The following is a 27,104-nucleotide window of genomic DNA, read 5'->3' as shown; positions in this document are numbered from 1 at the left end:
CACTGCACAACTGACCTGCATATCGCAAATCAGGCGAAAATAATGCGAAAGGGATGATCGATTAGAAAATGGATCGCGGCAGCTGATTTAGCATGATGCCACGAATCAGGCTGTATGTAACACTCAAGCCAGTAAAATGGTATCCATAACAAAGATGATCATGCGGCACTCACCAAATCTTTGTACATACTCTTTTATTTAATTCATAGTAACAAAAACAACCTCAAGTGCTGTACAGGTTACATGGTAGGTGGAGGTGTGCTCCACTAGGAGTGGAGCACACCCGCTATGTAACCTGCACAGCACTTGAGGTTGTTTTTGTTACTATGAATTAAATAAAAGAGTATGTACAAAGATTTGGTGAGTGCCGCATGATCATCTTTCTCACGGATTTTGTTGTACATGGACTTTGTTACTGCATGCAGAGCACCATAATAACCATAGTGCTAAAAGGACCCAATGTGAGCAGTCCCATTGTTTGCACGCGGATTGTGGATGTTTTGGAGTTGTGCTAAGTGTTTTTCACCAGTAAAATTGTACATTCGCATAAATTCTAAAGGTTAGAATTATTGTTATAGAAGAAGTCCAGTGACTATGAAAGGCTGGAGTATTTCTCATTGTAGATTATTTTTTTCTCCAGTCCCTTAGGCAGGGTTCACACTACATTTTTGCAATCCATGTTTTTGCAAAAAAAAAAAAATCTGTTTTGATCAGTTTTTCCTTTGACTTCCATTATAAAAAAAGGATCAAAATGCATTCTTTTTTTTACGTACATAAAAACGTAGCTGACTTTATTTTTGTGCATGTTAAAAAAGGATGTGTTTTGATCCGTTTTTTTTATAATGGAGGTCAAAGGAAAAACAGATCACAATGGATGCACACAAACGCATCCATTTTTGCAAAAACTGGTCGCCAGCTGAAGCCAGCCTTAGGCTACTTTCACACAACGATTTTTTCAGCTCTCTATAAAATGACGTCCGTTATTTTGAATCTAAAATAAGGGACGTTTTTATAAACCTGGCATCCCCTTAGTGCAATGACCGGTGTTTGTACATTTTTTTAGTTTGGGTTACTAATTGCCCTTTGGTTGTGGCTTAATTGAAAAATCCATTGAATTTAATAGTAAAAACGGAGAATGAACGGTGACAAAATAAAAACTGTGTGTGAACAACTAATAAAAAACGGCCGCCATTTGCAAAAAACCTCCGAAAATAATGTTCATGTTCATTATTTTGACGCCCGCGGAAAAACATCCGTTTTTCGATGCATTGTGTGCATTGGACGTCTGTCTTCCCATTGACTACAATGCAATGGCATTGCAGTGAGTTAAATTGCGGCAAAAATGGAGGTTTTTTTAAATAGCGAAATCGGGCTTTTTTTCTCCATTTTTGACGTTGTGTAAACATAGCCTTATGTTGTTCTTTCTATATTGCACATTTTTGAGAAATCCTATTACTCTGTTATACCATTCTGCGGGATAGTGTTAATCCTCATATAAATCCCAATCATATGCAGAAAGTAGATATTTGGATTAACATTATTATTGGAGTGGCGAGCCGCTGAGGAGAATGGCCGCAGAGTGAGGGAGCTCCTCAACCACACGGCTACATTGCAGGGACCCAGACCTGCCCTACCGGATCCAGCACCCCCAGCATATGTGGAGGGGCAAGAGGGGGACCCCCAGACAACGGCCGCCTCCAGCGGGACCGGATTCCGGGGCTCCGTCGGCGTCCCCGTACCTTACACGGGGCGCCGCTGCTAACACGTTGCGGCCGCGGCCATCTTCTCCCGCCGCTCCGGAGGCCCAGGAGTCATCTGTGTGCCGGGGGCCTGGTGACCCGCTCCCGCCCGCCGGCCTGCCCGCTGGTCCGCAGCCGCGGGTTCTGTGTACCCGGACCCTGGAACCGAGCCTCCTCGCCGACTCCTCTGTGCAGCCTGAGGAGGCCGCGGCGCCATCTTGTCTTCTGGAGCGCGCCTCCGGCCTCGTGGGTGAGTTACCCCCTTCCCTGCGGCCTGCCAGCAGCCAGACGTTGTCTCTGCCTCATCCCACCTCTGGCACTCTCCGTCCTGGTGCCCTAGACCCTCATCATCTTCCATCTCCCTCCAGTGACCCTGCAGCCAAATCCCACGGGCTCTTAAAGGGCCAGCAGCGCATTTCTGCGTACATGATGGCGACCTCAAAACCGCCAAAAAAAGAACAAAACTAAGGCTGGTAGTAGCAACCAAGATGCCACCCTGCCCAGAACCTCTCAATCTGTTGTCCGATCTGGGGTCCCACGTAATCCTGGGGGCAGGCACTCTGACTCGGACTCTGAAGCTTCCCTACTGGGGCCTTCCTCCCCCCAGGGTGTTCGGGATATGCTCTCGCAATTGCCTACAAAGAGTGACCTGCAAACCCTTATCTCTGAAGTGAAAGATGCGTTCAGGGTTGAAATCGCTGCGGTCCGGAAGGACATCCAACATATTGCACTAAGGGTTGAAACCTTGGAGGATGACCATGACTCTACTCGGGCATACATTTCTAGCCTGCACTCCACTGTTTCCTCTCAAGCCTCCGCTTTGGATGATATGCAGCGCCACATTGAGGATCTCGACAACAGAGGCAGGCGCAATAACATCAGGGTCAGGGGTCTTCCAGAGGCGACACAGGACAATGACCTAGAATCCACCCTAGAAGGCCTCTTCAATATGCTCCTGGGCGAGCCATCTACCCACAAAATTAAATTTGATAGAGCTCACCGGGCCTTACGACCCAAGAACTCATCCGGTCCACCTAGAGATGTCATCTGCTGCTTGCATGACTATACCTTGAAGGAAAGCATCATGGCCAAGGCCCGTTCCCTTAGAGAACTGGATTTCTATGGTGCCCAAGTACAACTCTTCCCGGATCTCTCCTGGATTACCCTCCAAAAGCGACGGCTCCTGCGGCCTCTGCTGACTACTCTCAAGGACCATGATGCTTCCTACAGATGGAACTTTCCGTTTGGCCTTACTGCAAGACGGGATGGACGCTCTGCTGTTCTCCGAAGTCTAGCTGATTTACCTATATTTTGTGACACCCTGGACCTTCCAGTCCCCAAAATCTCTGACTGGACGGTGGCTCCCCCACCCCCTCCCCCACCATCCATCTGGAACTCGGCTAGCCAGAAGAGGCGCCGTCCTAGATCCGAGAGTTCCCGCTCTCCCCCTGGTCCTACTGGTTGAGGGAGGGCCCCCCCCCTCCAGGTTCTGTTATAGTGATTTACATTGTTGCTGATATTCTGGGTCCCTTCTTTTTGTTACTTATTTGCTACATGTAGCTGTGTGGTTTTATTTGGCCCTCCTCTTTGGAGTGTTCCTATGTTTTTTGTTCCCCTCAGGTGGCGCCCTCCTCCCCCGTGGGGCTGCCAGTTGACAGCCATAGTGCTGTTTTGGCATATTTTTTGCCTCGTAGCAGGCCGCTTAGGCTTGTTCTTTGGGCCATGTGCCCTTCCTTTTCCTGGAATTTTTATCTGTTTTTTGTTGTTTGTATGTTTCTATGTGTTTTCCCTCTTGTTTCCCCCCCCCCCTCTTTTCCCTTTCCCTCCTAGGATTCCACGTTGGCCGATGCTGCTCTGGAAACCGATCCCTTCCATTCGCTGGGGCAGAGTGAGTACCCCCATCATCGTTAGTGTCCTCTTATCCCTCCCTAATGGCTAAGTGCATATCTCTCAATGTCAAGGGCCTAAATTCTAACACCAAAAGACGTCTTCTCCTGAGGGAACTTCGCAACTTGCATGCGGATGTTGCCTTCCTTCAGGAGACGCACTTCGATCAGGAGGCATCTTTTAGGTTCGCCCGTCATTCTTATCCCACTGTCGTTTCGGCCTCTAGAGGCAATAAGACGGCGGGAGTAGCTATCCTATTCTCTCGCATGTGCCCCATACAGATTTCCTCCTCATATTCTGACCCAGGAGGGAGATTTGTTATTGTGGACGGCACCTTACAAGGCCGCCAATTTATTTTCTGCAACGTTTATGCCCCTAACCGCTCCCAGATACCCTTCCTCCGTAGGGTTCTTAATCGATTGGCGAAATACCCTCCGGCTCCACGGATCCTTGGAGGGGATTTCAATTTGCCGTTCTCTGAGATGATGGATAGGCAATCGGTAGACGGCCGGCCTACCCCCACGGAACAGGCTAAACTATCAGCAGAATTCCGCAGGCTCATACGTGCTCATAAGCTGTATGACCTTTGGCGGCTTGACCACCCTACGGAGCGGGGGTATACTTTCTTCTCCCATCCCCACAAACTCCACTCTCGCATTGATTACCTCTTTGGCAACATACCTACTGTACGACTGTTGCAGAGTGCGACCATTGACCCCATTTCCTGGTCTGATCACGGCCCCGTGATAGTTCACCTCAAGGCCGTTCTCTCCCCTACGCGACATTGTCACTGGCGTATGAATGATACCCTTTTGAAAAATCAGATTACCAGAGACTCTATCAAGACTGGTATCTCTAACTATTTCTCGGAAAACGAGGGCTCTGTTGCCTCTGAAGGGGTTCTATGGGAGGCCCACAAAGCAGTTGTCCGGGGCCATTGCATAGCAATAGGATCCCGCCAGAAAAAAGACTCCATGCTAGCCATTCAGAATGCTAAATCTGCCATAGCTTCCCTGGAACAGCGTCTGGCCCGCCGTCCCTCCCTGGGTGTCCTGCGGAGGCTTGTGGCCGCTCGCGAAAAACTCAAGGACCTTTCGTTGCAAAAGGTGGAGAAGCTTCTCCTCTACTCCAAGCAACGCTTCTATGAAAAGGGCAATAAGGCTCATACCCTCCTGGCGAGGATGCTCAATGACCGGGCTGCCGCACAGTCGCCACAGGCTCTCAGGGACGCAACAGGGACTCTACACTATCACCCTAAGGAGATCTCCTCTATTTTTCACCAATTCTATTCTAAACTTTACTCCCTCCCCTTAACCTTACCATCGGACCCGGAGGCCCGTACCCGATGCCTTTCTGGCTTCCTCAGCGAGTGTAATCTGCCTTCTCTGACCGCTAGTGCGCTCGAGGAATTGAATGCACCGATTACCGCGGAGGAACTTGCAGAGGTTATTAAAACCCTTCCATCGGGGCGGGCGCCTGGGCCGGATGGCTTTTCCTACCTCTACTACAAAACCTTTTCCTCTGAACTGTCCCCTAAACTACTTACTCTCTATAACTCCTTTCTTCAGGGATCTCCTATCCCTACCTCCATGTCTCACTCCTTCATCACTCTTATCCCCAAACCTGGCAAGGACCCCCTGGATTGCTCCAACTACCGGCCAATTGCCCTCCTAAACTCAGACTTTAAGATATTTACTAAATTGCTGGCTACTCGGTTGGGGTATTGGCTCCCTTCCCTAGTTAATGCGGACCAGGTGGGGTTTGTGCCGGGAAGACAGGGTGGGGACAACACGAGGAGGGCTATTGACCTCATTGATGTTGTTAATCAACAAGAAGAGAGTGCCCTTGTGCTGAGCCTGGACGCTGAAAAGGCCTTTGACCGTCTTGGGTGGCCTTTTATGTTTGAGGCATTGCAATGCTATGGCTTCTCTGGGCCTTTCCTAACGGCGGTCAGGGCCTTATACTCCAATCCCACAGCGGCACTCAAATTCCCGCATATGTTGTCTGAGACCTTTTCTCTTTCGAATGGCACTCGCCAGGGTTGCCCTCTGTCACCCCTACTTTTTGTTCTTTGCATTGAACCCCTGGCGGCGGCGATTCGAAATTGTCCGGACATCAGAGGTGTGTCGGTCAGAGGCAAGGAGTTTAAAATCATGTTATTTGCCGATGATATCCTCCTCACCCTGTCAGACCCGCTCATTTCCCTCCCGAACTTACACTCTCTTCTTGGTACATATGGTCGCCTGTCGGGGTACAAAGTCAATACCTCTAAATCTGAAGCTATGCCCCTAAATCTGCCAGACCCCTTGATTGCCCAGCTTAGTTCCAATTTCAAATTTAAATGGACCTCTACCTCCATTAAATATTTAGGTATCCGCCTTACTCCCTCCTACCCGTCCCTATACTCAGCTAACTACCCAGCCCTCTTCCGAGATATACGGAACCTCCTGACTAAATGGTCCCCCCACTATATTTCGCTCCTAGGCCGAGTGGCGGCAGTAAAAATGACCATTTTACCTAAACTTTTGTACTACTTTGAGACGCTCCCGGTCCGTATCCCCCTCTCAGAGCTGCGTAGTGTCCAAAGAGCAGTATTCAAGTTTATCTGGGCGTCCAAGGGGCACCGCATCCCCAACTCGGTTATGATGAGTAGCAAATCTCGAGGAGGGCTGGCAGTCCCTAACTTTCTTCACTATTATTGGGCGGCTCACCTACGCCAAATCACGGCATGGTCCAAATATTTGGCGTACAAGAAATGGGCGGAAATTGAAAAAATATGGCTAGCTCCCTTCCATCCTAACTCTTTCCTGTGGCACTCCTCACCGCCTAGCTTCTCACATCTCTCGCTCTTGGGACCTATCCGTTTTACCCTCCATATATGGTCCTCATGTTCTGCCAGGTTTGGGCTCACCTCCTCTGCCTCCCCCCTGAACTCTTTCTTGCTCTTCCCAAATTTCCCTCCTGGTCTTCAATCCCATACTGTCAAACTCTGGGGTTCGAAGACACTCTTCCAGTTTGCCGACATAGTTGATCCCATAGCTCGTTCACTCCTTCCTTATGATAAATTGGCTGATAAATATGCTCTCCCTCCCTCAGCGCACTTTATGTACCTCCAGCTCCGACATTTCATGGTGTCGCGTCTGGGAGCCCTCACAGTTTCTAAACCTTCGGCTTTTGAGCAACTAGTTAGAATGGGGACTTCGACCTCGGGCCTTATCTCTGACATCTATCGCATCCTTGGCTCCCCAGTTGAGGGAACCCAGGTACAGCACACATATATGACTAAATGGGAAACACTATTAGGGAGGACATTGCCTCCAGAATGCTGGACTGCTATATGGGACAGGGCTGCCACCTCCTCCATATGCACTACCTACAAAGAATCCCATTATAAAGTCTTGATGTTCTGGTACCGCACACCGGAGGTACTTCATAAGTTCAATGCCTCGATATCCCCACTATGTTGGAGATGTGCTAGAGTACTAGGCTCCCAGTTCCATATCTTCTGGGAATGTGAGCTTGTTCGACCCTTTTGGCGGGAGGTGTGTGAGATATCCTCAGCTATCCTCAGTGTTAAAATCCCTAGGGACCCAGGCCTTTGCCTCCTCAACCTTTTCGCTAAAACTATCCGGAAAAAACAAGCCAAATTGCTATTGGTCCTCCTAACTGCAGCCAAGTCCCTAATCGCCAAATGTTGGAAGCAATCGACCCCACCTTCCATTCCGCATTTTAAAGCTAGAGTCAGGGAGTTACGCTCTCTCGAGCGCCTTACGGCATCTCTGAATAACCGGTTAGAGGCCTTTGACTCTATTTGGGCTCCTTGGGACTTGTATTCCTCCCCGTCGGCACCTGCCTTCGGTACATCCTAGATTCCCATCCTCTGTCGTCTGTTCCCGTCTTCGTCTTTCCCTGTCCTTGTCTCCCCCCCTCTCCCTCCCCCCCCCCATCATTTCCTGCCCCCTTCTCGTCCTAAGTCTGTGTTTTGTTCTGTGTTGTTTCGTTACTAGCCCAGTATGGTCTATGGACCCTACCCAAACAGACATTGTCTTTTCCAAACCCAGACCGGGACCTGGTAGCTGTTGTTTTATTACGGTTTGTTATTCTGGATCTCCTATCTGCTCCTGTTTAGGGGTTAAGTTGCCTCTTTGACATTTATGTTACGCATTATAACAATGTTCTGCTGCCTTCACATGTACCTCACCCAGTTTGTACAATCTTATGTCTTTCTTTTTTTTGGAAAAACAATAAAAATTACAATTGTTAAAAAAAAAAACATTATTATTGGAAATAAACTCTAAACATTTCTAGTCACATGCATCTAGAAGCCTGTGACCTCTCCCCCAGTATTGTATAACTGGTTTTGCGTTAAAGAAAAAATTCCTAATGGGTCCAGCAGGGGGTGACTTATTCCCATTACTAACAGGGTCCTAGACAGGTCTTCACCATATGAATCATAGAAAAGTAAAAGCCAAAAGAAGCCAGCTGGATACGTACCCAGCTATAATCGGGAAAATGTACACACTCAGTCCCAGGCATGTTTTGCTTACCTACCATCATGTGAGTTATAAATCCTATAAGCTGTTTAATAGAATATCTTGTGGGATAGGCATAAATGGCTATAAGTATGTCACGCTCCGGAAACCTTCCATAGAATAATTGCATTTTACAAAGCCCTGAAATACATACTGTACATGCCCTGCCTTCATGTTGTCTCGTATAGCGAGAAGTCGTTCCTTATCACATATCTTTTCTTTCTCCAAAGGTACTAATACTTGTGGAGACCACTAACTGGCATGAGGAGTCTTCCACCATCACCCCTGCCAGCCCTGCATGACTGATGTGTAGGGCTTCCAGCACTGAGCCTGTGCATCTATTAATCAAAGCAAGGAGAGATGGGGGAGGGAGGAGGCTTGCATGCTGCAGCTGAGCATGCCACCATCACGCTTAAAGGGGTTATCCAGTGATTTTTTTTTTCTTTCAAATCAACTGGTTTCAGAAAGTTATATAGATTAGTAATGTACTTATATTTAAAAAAAATCTCAAGTCTTACCATACTTATCAGCTGCTGTATGTCCTGCAGGAAATCTTGTTTTCTTTTCTATCTGACACAGTGCTCTCTGCTGACATTTCTGCCCTGACAGAAATTTCTGAAACCAGTGGATTTGAAATAGAATTTTTATTTTTGCTAGACAACCCCTTTAAGCTTTAAAGCATGATCTAGAGCGGTCAGATTACCTTTAATATTTTATGCTTTGTTGTCAAAATCCCAATATGCCTTCTCCCCAAGTGTCAGCAAGTCAGTCCTATTACATAATAGTTGCTGTGTGTACCACCCATGTATATTAGCTATAGCTTCTATATATAGTTGATTACGAAGGCAGCTTAAAGGGGTTGTCCAACAAAAATGTTTTTCTTTCAAATCAACTGGTGTCAGAAAGTTATATAAATTTTTATTTTACTTCTATTTAAAAATCACAAGTCTTCCCATACTTATAAACTGTTGTATGTCCTGCAGGAAGTGTTGTTTTATTTACATTCAGAAACAGTGCTCTCTGCTGACATCTCTGGCCGAGTCAGGAACTGTCCAGAGCTGTAGCAAATCCCCATAGAAAACCTCTCCTGCTCAGGACAGTTCCTGACTTGGCCAGAGATGTCAGCAGAGAGCACTGTGTCTAAATGTAAATAAACAACCTTTCCTGTAGGACATACAGCAGCTTATAAGTATGGGAAAACTTGAGATTTTTAAATAGAAGTAAATTACAAATCTAAGTTTCTGACACCAGTTGATTTAAAAGAAAATAATTTTCGCTGGACAACTCCTTTAATGTTATGAACTTCATGTAACTGCAAATACCCAAGGGCATAAAGAAATTCCCTGATGTCGCTGGATGGCTATGTTCACACAACGTCAAAAATGGAGAAAAGACATCCGATTTCGCTATTTAAAACAACGTCCATTTTTGCAGCAATTTAACTGAGTCCGTTTTTGCCGTGGACGTCAAAATAATGAACATTATTTTCGGACGTTTATTGCAAATAGCGGACGTTTTTTATTAGTTGTTCACACACAGTTTTTCTATTGTCACCGCTCTTTCTCCGTTTTTACTATTAAATTCAATGGATTTTTCAATTAAGCCGCAAGGGCAATTAGTAACCCCAAACTAAGATAATGTGCAAACACCCGTCTTTGCACTAAGGGGATGCCAGGCTTCGAAAAACGTCCGTTATTTTAGACTCAAAATAACAGATGTCATTTTAAACGGAGCTGAAAAAAAAACACGTGTGAACATAGCGGATGGGTGGCGGGCTGCTTGTCTTAGCGTGATAGCTGTGTCTTTCTGTATAGTCAGGGCACTGGGGTTAGCAATACTTGATTAGAGTCTCCTGCTCAGACCATGTCGCCGAAAACGAGGATTTGCTTTACTCAAGAAGCAGCGGTGAAGGAATGTAAAAAAAAAGTCTTGTGAATGTGACTCTTTGTTCGCCAAGTATGAATGGGGCATTGATGGGCAGGAAATACGCTTCACCACTGATAAATTTTATATACCTAGCCACTAAGTAAAATGTCACTAATAAAACAGGCAGTTTTTTTTATTACAGCATCATTTTATATGATTACTTTCTATTTTATATATGGAATATTATAGATTTACAGTTTTATTTGGATGAATTTTAATTAGATGGCTTAAAAATTATTATAAAGATTATTATAATAGATGAGAAAATTTGCTGCAGCATTCAAAACTGTGGGGTACTCATCAACCCCTCTCTGTATGTCCTGTTAGTCAGTGGACTCAAGGCAACCATAGATTACATAGTCTGTTGTTTCAGTGGGGTGTATTAAGGGGGCCCTCACACACATATTTTGTTTTTTCAGGCCAAAAAAGAAACGCCAGAAAAAAAACGTATTTTTTTTTCTTGCATTTGCATTTTTTCTGGCATTTTTGACTTTATACGTCAATGATCTTTTATGTGGTTGCGGTGTTTTTGTGTGCTGCCCTTTTTTTCCTCTATCATCACATGACCTTGCTGCTGGACCACAAAAGGTGACAAAGACGCCAGGAAAAGAAAACAGAAAAAAAAAAACCCGCCATATGCACAGCAATGGTGTTTTTGAGACAACTAGAACAATCCCATTTAAGTTTATGGGAGAAAAAAACACCATCGTTTGCCGAAAAAATGCCACACCCTCAGCATGCTGCGTTTTGGAAAAACTGAAAATAGCCTCAAAAATGCCAGAAAGGAGAGAAAAACGCCATGTGTGTAAGGCTAGGTTCACACTGCATTTTTGCAATCCGTTTTTTTTTTATCCTTGTTTTGCAAAAAACGGATGAAAAAAACGGATGCATTTGTGTGCATCAGTTTTGATCCGTTTTTCCATTGACTTACATTGTAAAAAAAACATAAAAACTGATCCGTTGTTTCTTGACGGACACAAAAACGTAGCTGACACTATTTTTGTGTCCGTCAAAAAAAACTGATCCGTTTTGATAGTTTTTTTTTTGTTTTTTTTTACAATGGAAGTCAATGAAAAAAACGGATCAAAATGGATGCACACAAATGCATCATTTTTTTCCTCCGTTTTTTGCAAAAAACTGCTGAAAAAAACGGATTGCAAAAACGCAGTGTGAACCCAGCCTAAGGCAGATCATAAACTTCCATTGACTGCCAGCTAACATCTAGCCACTGGCGTTTTTACAAAAAAGTTTTTTTTTGAGATTTTAAGGCAACGTGAAGCCAGCCTTAAAGTATACAGGTAATGTAATCGCACCTATTGTACAGATTGGGTATGGTGGGACACAGCTCCATGCCTGGAGTTAGAGTTGTAGCGTTGACCATACAATATCCAGAAGGTCCATTGCACAAGCCCTGTGGATTAGAAATGGACCTGTTGTTGTTGGGATTGCATGGCAGACTCCCACTTTAATGGACACGAGGTATATTACATAGACTGCAACGACTGCAGCAGGATACGCCACCAATATCGAACAGTGGCTGTTCACTTCCTATCACCTACACCAATCTGCTGATTGTGACACTCCAGTAAAGATGCCCACACTCTTGCTGACAGCAGAGACAGCCACCATCAGGTGGGGGATCAGTGGAAGGTGAGTGCAGCTTATTTTTTTTATGGTCACTTTTAAATGAAATATATATCCTCTGGAATAACCCTTGTAAAGTCCCAGATAACTCCTTAAAACATGCCATGCTGCATTGTCTGCTGTATAGCTGACCCAGACCCTGTGCCACCTATCTCGGCCTTCATGCCTGTTCCCACCTCTTCATCATTTCTCCTGTACTCTACTGCCTCTCCTGTTGCCGACCTGAAACTGCGATGCCCACCTTATAATCTGCTTGTATTCCTCGTCATTCCCGGTAGCATTTTAACTTGGCAGTATACTACCGAGCCTTCTGAATACACCTTCTTGCCTGGTCCCCTAGTGCCATCTGGTCCATTGAGCAAACCATTACCCACACCAGGACCATGCTTGGGAAAACCTAGAAGACACTCAGACCCCTTTCCTGGGCATGGCCCAAAGCCAAACCAGTTCAGTAGGTACATATATTTTGCCCAAGAGTTATTCCTCTTTTAACATTTCTTCTATTACATAAAGACAAAGAATACAGATATAAGATGGATGCGTGTCCATTTTCAGATGCCCTATTAGATCATTATGAGTTGATAGTATGGAGTCCCTCAATCCCTCACTCCACAGCGGAAAGTGACTATAAAAAGTGAGTGTCTGAAGGATCTAGCATGTATACTCATTAAACAGACAGCCTATTGGTTTTAATCATCCCATGTAATGCTTATTTTCCCCTGTGGTGGCGCTGTAAGGAAACTAAACACTTTCTTTTCGGTGTCCTCCACAGATTAGCGTTGATCATTGTGAGTCCCAGTCATGGAATCCGCTTATATTGAGAAGATCCCTCTAAAAAAGGGTGGTCCAAAGAGAACTATGATGCTATGTTTTTATAATGGCCTATAAAGTTTTACTGCCAAACCTACTTAAAGGAAACATCATTATGGGAAACAATGAAATGACTAAAAGGCTTTAAGGCTAGAACATGAAATGTCCTATAAACTGCTGCCTACACCTCAAGGTTGTCCAGTGGATCTGCCCTAGAAGTGAATATCATTCAACTACACTTTCTCATTCAACCAAATGTATGTTTTAGCATTCCAAGGCTATCAGTGTGTACTGTGCTAGGATTGCTTACGCCAGCATGTAACCTTGCCAGGTTAAATTAGGTCACCTAAGAGATTAAATAGTATAGAGCTACGCGGTAGTCAAACACGACAAAGAAATGTATATAATAAATATACAAGGGTATTATAGCGGTCAGTGACAGGGCTGTGGCTCCATTCACATCCAGTCTTGTTGATACAACCAGGACATACAGCAGGATATTCACAAAAAGCGACATATTCCGTAAGTATACTGTATCACACTTCCGGGTCCGCTGTCGGGGGGGGGGGGGACATGGGGAAGGGGGCCATTCACTTAAATAACACACATTGTATAACTTTGTAATGTGTGTTATTTTGTGAAAAAATGTCTAACACCGCACTACCCCTTTAAAGGGGTTGTCCGGCGCTAAAAAATTATTCACAGAATAACACACATTACAAAGTTATACAACTTTGTAATGTATGTTATGTCTGTGAATGGCCCCCTTGCCCGTGTCCCACCACCCCCACCCGTGTACCCGGAATTGTGGTGCGCTATACATACCTGTCACGTGCCGACCACGGTCTCCGATCCTCAGCAGTGACGTCTTCTTCGGGAGACCGGCGGATCTTCCCGAGTGCCGGCCACCCTCTGCAGCGTCATCCGAAGCTCAGCCGCGATTGGCTGAGCATAACTGTGCTCAGCCAATCGCGGCTGAGCGGCTGATGACGCGGCCACGTTATGCTCAGCCAATCGCGGCTGAGCTTCGGATGACGCTGCAGAGGGCGGCCGGCACTCGGGAAGATCCGCCGGCCGCCCGAAGAAGACGTCACTGCTGAGGATCGGAGACCGTGGTCGGCACGTGACAGGTGAGTATAGCGCACCACACTTCCGGGTACACGGGCGGAGGTGGTGGGACACGGGAAGGGGGCCATTCACAGACATAACATACATTACAAAGTTGTATAACTTTGTAATGTGTGTTATTCTGTGAATAATTTTTTAGCGCCGGACAACCCCTTTAAGTAATGCATTTTTATTCTTTAAATTGCATTTATTAGAGATGAGTGATTTGTTATCTCTGCAATCCGCTCATCAGCAGGCTGCCATTTAACTGACTGCCCTTCCCTACTGCTCCTGAGTTTCCCAGGGCTGGATCCAGCTTTTTCCAGCACCCAGGGAGGAGCGACAATCAGTTAAATGCCAGCGGGCTGATGAGCGGATTTCAGGAAGCGCTTCGCTTCATTATTACGGTAAATTCGCTCATCTCTAGCATTAATTTCAAACCTTATGTTATTAAAGGGGTTATTCATGATTAGAAAAACATAGCTGCTTTCTTCCAGATACAGCGCCACCCCTGTCCTAAGGCTGTGTGTGGTATTACAACCCCACTCCTTTCACTTCATTGGAATTGCAATACCACATACAAACTGAAGTGTCCTATACAAACCCACGTTATATGCCTGACTATACAGATCCTACAGTAACTACAGAGTTACCTGTAATCTGAATACATTCCACTGTGAAGAAGATTTAGCATTTGCTGCCAAAATAAACAGGTTGGGTGCAGTCTATGTAAATAAGTGATGTCTCCAGCCATAAGCCCCTTTGTCATTTTACAGTGTCTTACATATAGTATATTAACAAAAGGTAGTGTATGAAAGAGAAATGTAACCATCACATAACAGGTTTAATTTGAATTTAAAGCATTACAGTCACTTACTGTGACTGTCACACATGCAAACTTAAAAAGTAGAGCACTGCAAATGCTACGCTATATGCATTAACTTTAATAATGACCATCTTCATACATATAGATGAATGTATCCACGCTCTTTATTTAAAATTTACAAAAAGACATTCAGAAATTGGGCAATAACCCATTGAAACTCTAGGAGAACTCTTTTCATCTACCCCTCTGGACTGTGTTCACCAGAACTGTCCACGTTTAGCAGACGGAGGGGTAAAAGATTGCGGCATGGATGTATTTTTCTTCTTTTATTGGCTTGATATTTTAATACTTTTTTTTTTTTTTTTTTTTATAAATGTATGCAAAATGTGTTATAAAGAAGATTACAAAAAGATGATTTTATTATAGAAAAAAAACAACTTTATTTCCAGCTCTGTATTTATGTACTATAGCAGCTCTATTATTTGTAAAAAAAAAACTACTTGAAAAATTAAAGAGTTAACTACAGTAGTAAATTGATCTAGGTGATTGTCTATGCATCCCACAATCCAAAAAATGGGTAGTAAGAAAATATAATTTTTACAGTTCCAGCACTAATCTTATCCATAGGCTTTACCTGTACTGAAAATTGAATGGAGCTGGTCAGACAATGGACAAGCGAGCTGCTGTTTCTGTGTTTCTAAAAAAACGTATACATCCTCATTCACACATTCAGTGATTTTTCTGGGCCACAAAAAACTTACAATATTTTTTTCTCCGTGATCCATGGAAAAACATCCATATTAGCATCCATTTCCGTAAAACGTGAACAGTACTAGTTTGCATATATTTGATGCATGTTTTTTACAGACGTCACATCAGTTAAAAATACAGATCCCATAGGCTCCTATTGGTAATCCGTACCACAATCACAATCTAGGACATGTCACTTTTTTTTTTTACGTAAAGGATTACGGATCAAAATTAACACGGACTGTGTGAATAGCCCAATATTAATCAATGCGCTCTAAGTTGAACCGTGATTACGGATCCACAATTACGGATAACTTTACGGAATGTGTGAATAAGGCCTACATTTGTGACTTCATTTCTAGGTTTGTAATGAGTGAAAACTTGAAAAATCAGTTTGCCTGATGTATAATAATGGTGAATGGATTGCAAATAAATTTTTGCATATTCAGATACTAGAGATGAGCAAAACTACAGAAATTTTGGGTTCCCGAAACCCCAAACACTTGGCATTTGACTCCTGCTGGCTAAAGAAGATGGATACAGCCTATCCATGTTTTCGAGGCAGCCCTAGGGCTGCATCTATCTTCTCCAGCCACCAGGAGTCAAGTGCTGAGTGTTTAGGGTATCGCAAACCTGAACTTTCTGTAGTTTTGTTCATCTCTATTCGCCATGTTATACATTTGCATAGGTCTTACAGTATATAAAGATGTTAAGTATACATTTTATTCACAAAACACACTTAAAGGAGAAATCCATCTACAACTAAGATGGCATCAGCTATTTTCAATGAATAAAGCCTAGCTTAGAGTCATTCTAGGAGGTTTTGGGTTCTCTAAAGGTATAAGCTTTACAGATGACATGAATAGATGTGCTGTGATCCACTAAAACATCTGTGGGTTATCAATCTATATATTTTGAGTGACGTTCCCTTTTTAAAGGGGTTATCCAGCGCTGCAAAAACATGGCCACTTTCCCCCTACTGTTGTCTCCAGTTTGGGTGGGGTTTTGAAACTCAGTTCCATTGAAGTAAATAGAGCTTAATTGCAAACTGCACCTGAACTGGAGACAACAGTAGGGGGAAAAGTGGCCATGTTTTTGTAGCGCTGGATAACCCCTTTAAGGCGCTTTCCAGGACTTTAATTTATCAGTAAATTTTACAGCAGCTGTTCCTGTTACTTCAGCCCAGTCCCACCAATATCAATAGGCCAGAGTTGCAATACCAGGCTTAGCCACTACAATATGTATGGAGCTGTGCCTAGTAAACGATGAAGAGACCACAGCACGAACCAGAGTGCCACAGCTGATCAACAAGGATGCAGTGCCAGAAGTCTAAATATTCTAAGCCTAGGCTACCAATATTAAAGTCCTGAAAAACCCCTTTAAGAATGTTCATTCCTACTGAATCCAGTTGAAGCTCCTCCAACAATAACGTTAAAGATTTCCTTTGGATCACCGTCACATGGTTGACCTTTGCCCGGCCTCATCTAATTTCAGGTTTCTTTTCCTTGCTTCACTATTCAATTCGACATCAGACTTTTCTTTGCTGTATTCTGTTGTGTTATCATAATTGTCATTGCTTAAAAATGGGCGCTGCTCTTCGGGTGGCCTCTTCCAGCCTGGTCGTGTGGTTATCCATACAATTAATCCACCAAAAACAGCAATCAGAAGCCCCAAAGTGTTCACAAAGACTGCATGTGGAGGTAAACTGCTGTATGCTGGGTTTCGCCTTAAAAAAGAGAACAGATGATTTCATTACTTAATGCTTAACAACCACTTCAAAAGATTTATACAAACCTGTAATATTTGCCAGTAGTACACACTCAGGCACTTCCCTTCTCTCAGTTGTCTGGCCAATACAATGCAACACAGCACAGCAGCTCTTCCTCCCTTCTATGCCAGTACAGTGCTAATGAAAGTGAGCTGGTCCGAACAGACTGGCACTGTGCTTTGAGACAATTTGTAATACACTACTATAGATAGTATGAGAAAGTAGAGGGAGTTATTGGTGCACTGGCATTGCAAGGTGTTATGTGAATCAAAAAGCAGCACAGCAAGGAAGGGATTGTACTAAACACAACTTCTGATGGTCCTTCTGCTGACAAGCTAAAGGGGCGATTACATTTAGGAGGCATTATTGTGTACATTGTGAGACAGTGACAGGGATTGTAGTTGGGAATCGCTATATCTCCCCGAGGTACCAGTCATATGTGAACACTAGGTTCCAGAAAGTCCATACCTCATCCAGGGAAAGCTGGGTGAGATATGGAGGAATCCAGGAAAGTTAAAACCCATAGCAAACTACTTGCTATGGGACTGTTTTAGTTGCTGTAAAAGGGGCCCGGATTTTTATGGAATGACAGGCAGGTTGGTAGTGGGGCCTGTCATTCCCTTTCTGGCCAATCCAGGTTTTTCTATCTGGCCAAGTCAGCCCAGGTGCTGGAGGCCACTGATCACAGGTCTCATAAGAGGAGGCACAGAGTGTATAGAGCTGTGGCTGTGCATGGAGGTCTCTCCTGGCTGTGGATGTCTCTCTTGTGCATGGAGGTCTCTCCTGGCTGTGGAGAGGGTCAGGGCTGCTAAAGCTTCTGCTGGGACTTTGAGCCACACTGGTATTGTACCAACTGATGTTGTTTTATGTTGGGTGACTGGTAGCAAGTCACCTGTATAGCCAGGATTTGCTGTGTTAGAGCTCAGACGAGCAGGATTTATGTTACTTTGTGCCTGTATGTAAGGCTGAATTTCTTTTGGTTTCAATAAACAAACAGGGGCATCGCTGTTTTATAAAAGTTTGTGTCACTGTCTCTGACTGCCGTTCCTGCTGTCTGCCCGGCTCTACAGACCTAATCTCCCACATATGGTGCTTGGTGCGGGCATGAAAATGCAGTCTTAAAAAGACATACACACAGAAAGGACTTTTTACAGAGATACCTGTTTATGTCTTGGACAAAAGCTGCAGGAGAGCTGAAAAAGGAGGCTGCTGCAATGGAGGACTTTATGAAACAAGTCATGATGCAAGCTGAGAAGCAGCAACAAGCGTTTACCCAGGCCATGCTGGAGCAACAGCAAGAAACCTGGGCTATGCTTCAGCAGCAAAATGAGGCACACAGGCTGGTGGTGGAGAAAATGGCCGGGACAATCTCAGCTCAGCGAACTGCAGGAAACAGCTCTGTACTACAAGGGACTCAGGGTCCAGACATCACTCCAAAAGATGACACCCACAGATGATGTGGAAGCCTATCTCATGGTCTTTGAAAGAGTTGCAGAGCGTGAGAAGTTACCGCCTGACCAGTGGGCGGATGTTGTGGCGCCATTTCTGACTGGAGAATCCCAGAAGGCGTACTATGACTTGAGTGGTCAAGTCCCATAGTCCTCATTCCAAAACCAGATGGGACACTTCGGTTTTGTAATGACTTCCGAAAACTGAATGAGGTGTCAAAATTTGACGCATACCCAATGCCAAGGGTTGATGAATTAATTGAGTGGCTTGGCCATGCTAGGTTTTTCTCTACCCTGGACCTTACTAAAGGATATTGGCAAGTACCCCTCACTGACACTGCTAAAGAGAAAACCGCATTTGTCACCCCAGATGGTCTCTTTCAGTATGTCTGTTTACCCTTTGGCTTACATGGAGCCCCCGCCACATTCCAAAGGTTAATGGACATAATCCTCAAACCCCATCGCAGGTATGCCTCCGCATATCTGGATGATATCATTGTTTTCAGTAATGACTGGGAAAGTCATTTGGCAAAAGTGCAAGCAGTGGTAGATTCCCTCAGGACGGCAGGGTTAACGGCCAACCCTAAAAAGTGTGCTTTAGGTCTGGAAGAAGCCCGTTACCTGGGGTATGTAATAGGAAGAGGTGTGATTAAACCCCAAGTAAACAAGGTGGAAGCTATCCAAAATTGGCCCAAACCCTTAACCAAGAAACAAGTGAGAGCCTTTTTGGGTATAGTGGGGTATTATCACAGGTTCATACCGAACTTTGCTACCATAGCAGCTCCCCTGCCTGATCTTACTAAGGGCAACAAGTCTGTTATGGTCAAGTGGAGTGCAGAAGCCGAGGGGGCATTTCAAAAGTTAAAGTCCGTTCTGTGTAGTGAACCAGTGTTGATCACCTCAGATTTTGCAAAGACCTTTGTACTTCAGACAGATGCGTCTGATGTGAGTTTAGGTGCCGTTCTTTCACAGGAGGTGGGAGGGGAAGAACACCCTGTAACGTACCTGAGCAGGAAACTTACACCACCTGAGAAAAATTATAGCATTGTGGAACGTGAATGCTTGGCAATAAAATGGGCCTTAAAATCGCTCAGGTATTATTTGTTAGGCCGACATTTTAGGTTAGTTACAGATCACGCCCCTCTTACCTGGATGAGTCAGGCCAAGGAACGAAATGCACGAGTTACAAGGTGGTTCCTCACGTTACAGAATTTTAAGTTCTCAGTAGAGCACAGGTCAGGAAAACTTCAAGGTAACGCAGATGCGCTGTCCCGAACACACTGTTTGATGGCCGAAAGTGTTCGCCCCCACAGGTTCGAACAGAGGGGGAGGGTATGTGAGACAGTGACAGGGATTGTGGTTGGGAATCGCTATATCTCCCCGAGGTACCAGTCATATGTGAACACTAGGTTCCAGAAAGTCCATACCTCATCCAGGGAAAGCTGGGTGAGATATGGAGGAATCCAGGAAAGTTAAAACCCATAGCAAACTACTTGCTATGGGACTGTTTTAGTTGCTGTAAAAGGGCCTGGATTTTTATGGAATGACAGGCAGGTTGGTAGTGGGGCCTGTCATTCCCTTTCTGGCCAGTCCAGGTTTTTCTATCTGGCCAAGTCAGCCCAGGTGCTGGAGGCCACTGATCACAGGTCTCATAAGAGGATGCACAGAGTGTATAGAGCTGGGGCTGTGCATGGAGGTCTCTCCTGGCTGTGGATGTCTCTCCTGTGCATGGAGGTCTCTCCTGGCTGTGTATAGAGCTGTGGCTGTGCATGGAGGTCTCTCCTGGCTGTGGAGAGGGTCAGGGCTGCTAAAGCTTCTGCTGGGACTTTGAGCCACACTGGTATTGTACCAACCAGGCCCGCTTCTGCCATGAGGCGGAATGAGTATTCCGCCTCAGGCGGCAGATTTTGCGGTCCTGCAGGGGGCGGCATGCCCGGCTGATAATCTGGCGGACCGGGCAAATGCCCACTGGGCCGCCCAGATTATCAGTTGTAGGGCCGCCTGCCGGGCCCCTCCAGAACATACACTACCGCCCCCACCTCCCTGGAACACCCAGGGGACGCGGCCGCCGGAGCTCTTCAAGGCGGATCTGCCGCTTTAAAAGCAGGGGGCTCCGCTACCGCTAGCTGTTCTATCCAGTCCATTGAGCTTCCGGGACAGGTCACCTGATGCACGCCGGCCCCGTAAGCTCACAGCTCCAGCCCCGTGCGCCGCACCTCTTCCGCGGTCCTGTGCGGTCAGCTGTTGCATGTATGCCACTGAGCAGGAGACTAGAGAGGTGCGGCGCGCGGGGCTGGAGCTGTGAGCTTACGGGGCCGGCGTGCATCAGGTGACCTGTCCCGGAAGCTCAATGGACTGGTTAGAACAGCTAGTGGTAGCGGAGCCCCCTACTTTTAAAGCGGCAGATCCGCCTTGAAGAGGTCCGGCGGCCGCGGCCCCTGGCTGTTCCAGTGAGGTGGGGGCGGTAGTGTATGTTGGTGGTGGGCTCGCCGCGGGCGCGCGCGCGCGCCGGGGGGGGGGGGGGGGGTTGGGGGCGGATGGGGTTCGAGTGCCAGTGAGGGGGGCGGCAGCCTGAGGTTTGCCTCAGGCGGCACAGACCCCAGAATCGGCCCTGGTACCAACTGATGCTGTTTTATGTTGGGTGACTGGTAGCAAGTCACCTGTATAGCCAGGATTTGCTGTGTTAGTTAGAGCTCAGACGAGCAGGATTTATGTTACTTTGTGCCTGTATGTAAGGCTGAATTTTTTTTGGTTTCAATAAACAAATAGGGGCATCTCTATTTTATACAAGTTTGTGTCCCTGTCTCTGACTGCCAATCCTGCTGTCTGCCCGGCTCTACAGAGCTAATCTCCCACAACATACAGTAATGGGAACAATTATTTACTCAAGGGAAAGCTGTCTACAACCTTATGGACGGTCAGAAACTAGGGAAGTGTTAATGTTATCTTTAAAAAGATCCTCTGGAGAAAACAGACAGACTCAGTTTGTACTAAGCACAAAGCACTAGCTAAGCCTTGCCCACACTTCCTGTGTTCTGTCTTGGTTTCTCTGTTATTAGAGACAGAATGAGTCCAACAACAGGCAGTGAACAGCATACTGCAGAGAAGTGAGACACCTAGTGGCCAAGACTTTTAAATCTTTTTCTCTAGGTCAAGGAGGTCATTTTGTTATAAGTTTTGATGACTTACAAACATGGAACAGATCACGTACGTATAGTTCTTCATTCATGCAATTTACCAAATCAAACCAATTAAGAGAAAGAAAAAAAAAATCACATGTAGTTTAAATATATAATTATGATCAGTCATTTATGCAGCGCTAATACTTACAATGAAAATATGAGTTTCTCTGTGATTCCCATAAGTGATGTGGCAATCACACCTCCAAACAGAAGAAGACCTGAGTAGACGTGAATTGGCATGAAAGCTGCTCGTATTGACAAAGGGGTGCATGGAAGGAGATAGACAATGATGCTGAAAACAAGCTGGAAAATAAAATGTTAGGACATAGTTTTAAGTTAATAAATTTAATCTTTTTCAACATTAAATCAGTTTTTGAAGTCCATAAAACAAGTAATTTTGTGATTGAGGCAAAAAAAAGAAAAACTGTTTTTATATCATTACATAGCCTTGGTTACTCTCATTCAAACTGTATTTTTACTTTCTTGCTACAACCCCCATTTCTCTAGGTATAGGGGGTTTCCAATTTGGTTGACTATCTGTACTTTTCACTGAAAATTCAAATGGGTGGGAACTTCATGCTTCCCTTTGTCTAGCATTCACACTTCATTATGCAATAAAGTTCCCGCCCATCTGACTATTTAAAAAAAGTACAGATTAGACGGGTACATGACAGTTGGCGGGCATCAGCAAGACCAGGGAGTGGCGCTATGGAGGCACAAGGTCTGGTAGGTATACTAACCTCCCTGCCCGCCTGTTTTTTTTTTTTGTTTTTTTTTTAAACTCTTATGGAACTTCTCTTTTAATGCAAATGTCACTATAAGAATTGAGCATTTGAGCACTTGAAAATGTTGATTCAATAGGTTAGACATGTTTAGCATTAGTTTTTTTTTTTTTTTTACTTTATATGGAAAGCATTAACCCTTCTCACCTGCAAGAAAAAACATATGACCACAGTCAGCCCAACCCAGCTGTGCAGACTGTACATGTTAGGAATGTTTTTAGCATTGTGGTAATCGAAGACAGCCACCAAAGCCACCACCACGAGAATGGCTGCTGTAAGGTGCAGGCCAGCGTGTATGCACTTCATGAGCAGCTTGCTGCATCTCCAGGTCCATGGTAGCCTGTATACAATAATTGCTGGAAAGAGAGAGAAATCATTCAGGATTGTGAGATTTCAGAAGGTCACTACCATAAACAAGTGATACATAAACATATTACTTCTGTGTTCCCTATAATAAATATAGGATTTCTGTTTTGTTCACCGACACAGCTTGGAAGAATCGAATCATTAGTACACCAAAAAATTATAAAGCCTCCTAATGTGATGCTTCCAAACTACTATCTGGGGCACTAAAGAGGGGAAGTAGTTACTATGTGAGGCACTATTGGAGTAATTAACTACTATATGGGGCACTGTTAAGGGAGGCTTACTACTATTTGGGGCTTTATTGAGGAGGGCTAACTACTATTTAGAGCACTAATATGGGATTACATACTGCAAGGACAACATAATGGGGTAACTAGAGTGTCGAGGCAGCTACTTTATGGGGCAGTATTTGGGGATACTGTTAAGGGAGCTAATACCTCATGAGCTACAAAAGAGGGCATTTTTACCATTTTGGGCACTATGGATGGGGAACTTGTATATAGGTAGGCAAGAAGTGGTATAAAGGTGCAGCACCTAAAGTGAACTATAAATATGATATGGGAGGCAAGTTCTCTGGACAGCCTAGGGTCCATTGTACAGTCATGGCCAAATGTTTTGAGAATCATACAAATATTCATTTTTACAAAGTCTACTGCTTCAGTTTTTAAAATGGCAATTTGCATATACTCCGGAATGTTATAAAGAGTGATCAGAGTCCATATTTGCCTAGAAAATGAACTTTATCCCCCAAAACACATTTCAACATCATTGCAGCCCTGCCTTAAAAGGACCAGCTAACATTGTTTCAGTGATTGCTCCATTAACACAGGTGTGGGTGTTGATGAGGACAGGGCTGGAGATCAATCTGTCATGATTAAGTAAGAATGACACCGCTGGACACTTTAAAAGGAGGCTGGTGCTTGGCATCATTGTTTCTCTTCTGTTAACCATGGTTATCTCTAAAGAAACACGTGCAGTCATCATTGCACTGCACAAAAAAGGCCTAACAGGGAAGAGTATTGCAGCTAGAAAGATTTCACCTCAGTAAACAATCTATCGCATCAAGAACTTCAAGGAGAGAGGTTCCATTGTTGCCAAAAAGGCTCCAGGGTGCCCAAGAAACACTAGCAAGCGCCAGGACCGTCTCTTAAAAGTGTTTCAGCTGCGGTATCGGGCTACCAGCAGTGCAGAGCTTGCTCAGGAATGGCAGCAGGCAGGTGTGAGTGCATCTGCACGCACTGTGAGGCAGAGACTCTTGGAGCAAGGCCTGGTCTCAAGGAGGGCAGCAAAGAAGCCACTTCTCTCCAGAAAAAACATCAGGGACAGACTGATATTCTGCAAAAGGTACAGGGAGTGAACTGCTGAGGACTGGGGTAAAGTCATTTTCTCTGATGAATCTCCTTTCCGATTGTGTGAGACATCTGGAAAACAGCTTATTCGGAGAAGACGAGGTGAGTGCTACCACCAGTCTTGTCTCATGCCAACTGTAAAGCATCCTGAAAACATTCATGTGTGGGGTTGCTTCTCAGCCAAGGAAATCGGCTCTCTCACAGTCTTGCCTAAAAACACAGCCATGAATAAAGAATGGTACCAGAATGTCCTCCAAGAGCAACTTCTCCCAACCGTCCAAGAGCAGTTTGGCGATCAACAATGCCTTTTCCAGCATGATGGAGCACCTTGCCATAAAACAAAGGTGATAACTTAATGGCTCAGGGAACAAAACATAGAGATTTTTGGGCCATGGCCTGGAAACTCCCCAGATCTTAATTCCATTGAGAACTTGTGGTTAATCATCAAGAGACGGGTGAACAAACAAAAACCAACAAATTCTGACAAAATGCAAGCAGTGATTGTGCAAGAATGAACGGCTATCAGTCAGGATTTGGTCCAGAAGTTGATAGAGAGCATGCCAGGGAGAATTGCAGAGGTCCTGAAGAAGAAGGGTCAACACTGCAAATATTGACTTGCTGCCTTAACTCACTCTAACTGTCAATATAAGCTTTTGTTACTCATAATATGATTGCAATTATATTTCTGTATGTGATAAAGACATCTGACAAACACACATAAAAAACAGAGGGCAGCAGATCATGTGAAAATATAATATTTGTGTCATTCTCAAAACTTTTGGCCATGACTGTACAGTAAGTCCGCCACTGGTGACCCCGACTCTGTTGTAAGTACCGCCCATGGAGCTGGATGGTTCCTGCCATAGAGGAGACAGCAGTACACTAGCGCAAACTTTTAAAATGTTTATGAGCTCCCGACATCATAATTTAAAAAAAACAGCACAAGGCATTAAACAAAACCTAAAAATGATGTTCCAAGGCAAACATTCATTTAAAATTTGACAAACAGGCAAGTAAATTTTCTGTACAGAATAGAGCTGTTTATGTTTTAAGGAGTTGTACTTAAATTGATTTAATTCAATTGGAATTCAGTGTTTCTTCGGAATCCATAATAACAAACATAATCCCAATAATGTAATTCTTTATTTTACTACAAACATTCCTATTCTAGCCATATGGGTCTCTAATGCACACTTCTTAATTGTTTGCAACAAATGAAGTCTATTGTTTTTCAAATGTAAGCAGCAGAAGCTGATACTGGCACCATGACGTGAATTAATATTTAACCTTATTGCAAAATTGCCCCCAGTTTGAATTATAATTATTATGCTATTACATCACATATGGAACAACAAAAGATTACTCTGACCAAAGTATATGTGTATTTCTGCTAATTGGACAAATAATATTCGTTTGGGGTCAATACAATGCAGCTCCACATTGGACCAAAATTTCCCCACACATACTACTTTAGTTGGCTGTATCCATGTTTTCCAGACAACCTTAGAGCTTTATCCAAGTTCAGCAGCCCCCGCTAATCAAATGCCGATCGTTCGGGTTCGGATGGACTCGAACCCGAACCTGGTTCGCTCATCTCTACTTATAACACAAATGAATTTTTTTTTTTATCACCAATGTTTTCTTTCAGTAATAGTAGTACGTCTGCCCACTCTCTTGGGTGCAATTAGAACAACGAAATACCTATTATAGAATATTAATTGCACATCTGAAACAGTTCTTGTTCATTTTCTCATGCTCTTATTTTTATTCCAATATGTATACACAAAAAGTGGCTCCAGGTTTAGACACATGCATTCTTTATGTTATAATGAATCCTTAAATTGTATACCATAACGCACGTTTCGGTCTAAAGCGACCTTTTTCAACAGGTATACATTGGTGGGTGGTAGGAGAAAAAAAGAGTGCCATGTGCTGGATGGTAACGCCAGGGCACAGATGCTATTTTCTCGGATGTTTCAGAGAAAAAAAAATTAGCTGAGTCACAACTACACTACAACTTAGTAACTCCATGACCCCATCATAGACGTCTTATCTCTCTGACCCATGTGAGCTGGAAAACATTTGCTCACACTTATGAACTTGAAATTTTTCCAGTAATAACAAAAACCAAATTTCTCTAAATTTCTCTAGGTTATGACTATTTTCTGCCTGTAAGGATGACTAAGGGAATGAAAGAATTATATAACTGACACAATTGGGACCCTAATTTCTTAGTCCTTAATGCGCTGATCTTCGATAGACACAGAAGCTAAAGTTCTAATCATATGACCTTAAACATGAGAACTCATGTTTCTGTTGGGACTCCTTTTTCTGTGCTCCGTCAGAAGTTCTGATTGTTTTTCAGGATCTGAGTTGGCAGAACATTGATGCTTGTCCACTCAAATCCTACAAAATATTTAGAGCATGCCATGGGCTGTATCTATGTTTTCCCTTTTTCCCTTATTCAAAATGCTGAGCGATCGGACTTAAACATGCTCAAGTTGCGCTCATCTCTAATACAGACACCAGACAGAAATCTGACAGACCCCATTGAAGTCGATGGGATCTATGAATCAGTTAGTGTCCATTATTAAATGGACCATCTGGTCCCGTTCTGTGCCACCAAACATAGGGTGGTATTACACGGGCCGATGGGGGCCCAATAATACCTGTAAATGAGCACGATCTGCTAGATTGGGGCTCGTTTACTGGGCCTATTACACGGTCCGATAATCGTTTAACAAGGGCTGCAGGGACATTGTTACCGATGTTCTTGCAGCCCTTGTTTAAATTGTATATGTTACCTGTCCAGGTGGCAGGGCTCCTCTTCCTCTGTGCTTCTCCCCGGGTCCGCACGCTGTCAGCTTCTCAGCTGACAGGCCGCTCAGCCAATCACTGGCCGCGGCAGTCCTGAATAGGTATGTATTCCTCTTTGCATATCGTCAGTGCACACGTAGCGGTGTGCGGTCAGCAATTATAGGTCAGAAC

The 27,104-nt window shown here is 44.4% G+C and overlaps 1 protein-coding gene across 1 annotated transcript in view; it reads right to left on the bottom strand.

The window, feature by feature from the left end:
- Nucleotides 1–15,439: 15,439 nt before the first annotated feature.
- Nucleotides 15,440–27,104, bottom strand: part of CYBRD1 (cytochrome b reductase 1) — a 39,334-nt gene continuing 27,669 nt past the window's right edge. Inside the window, exons 2-4 of the mRNA XM_069982902.1 lie at nt 22,549–22,757; nt 21,768–21,922; nt 15,440–16,947 (exon numbers count right to left, since the gene is read on the bottom strand). Of these exons, the coding sequence (XP_069839003.1) occupies nt 16,677–16,947; nt 21,768–21,922; nt 22,549–22,757 (635 nt within the window). The 3' untranslated portion in view covers nt 15,440–16,676. The remainder of the gene's footprint in view (nt 16,948–21,767; nt 21,923–22,548; nt 22,758–27,104) is intronic.

Source organism: Dendropsophus ebraccatus, chromosome 9, assembly GCF_027789765.1.
Source record: "Dendropsophus ebraccatus isolate aDenEbr1 chromosome 9, aDenEbr1.pat, whole genome shotgun sequence".
NCBI lineage: Eukaryota > Metazoa > Chordata > Amphibia > Anura > Hylidae > Dendropsophus > Dendropsophus ebraccatus.
This window is presented reverse-complemented; position numbering and strand designations above follow the sequence as displayed.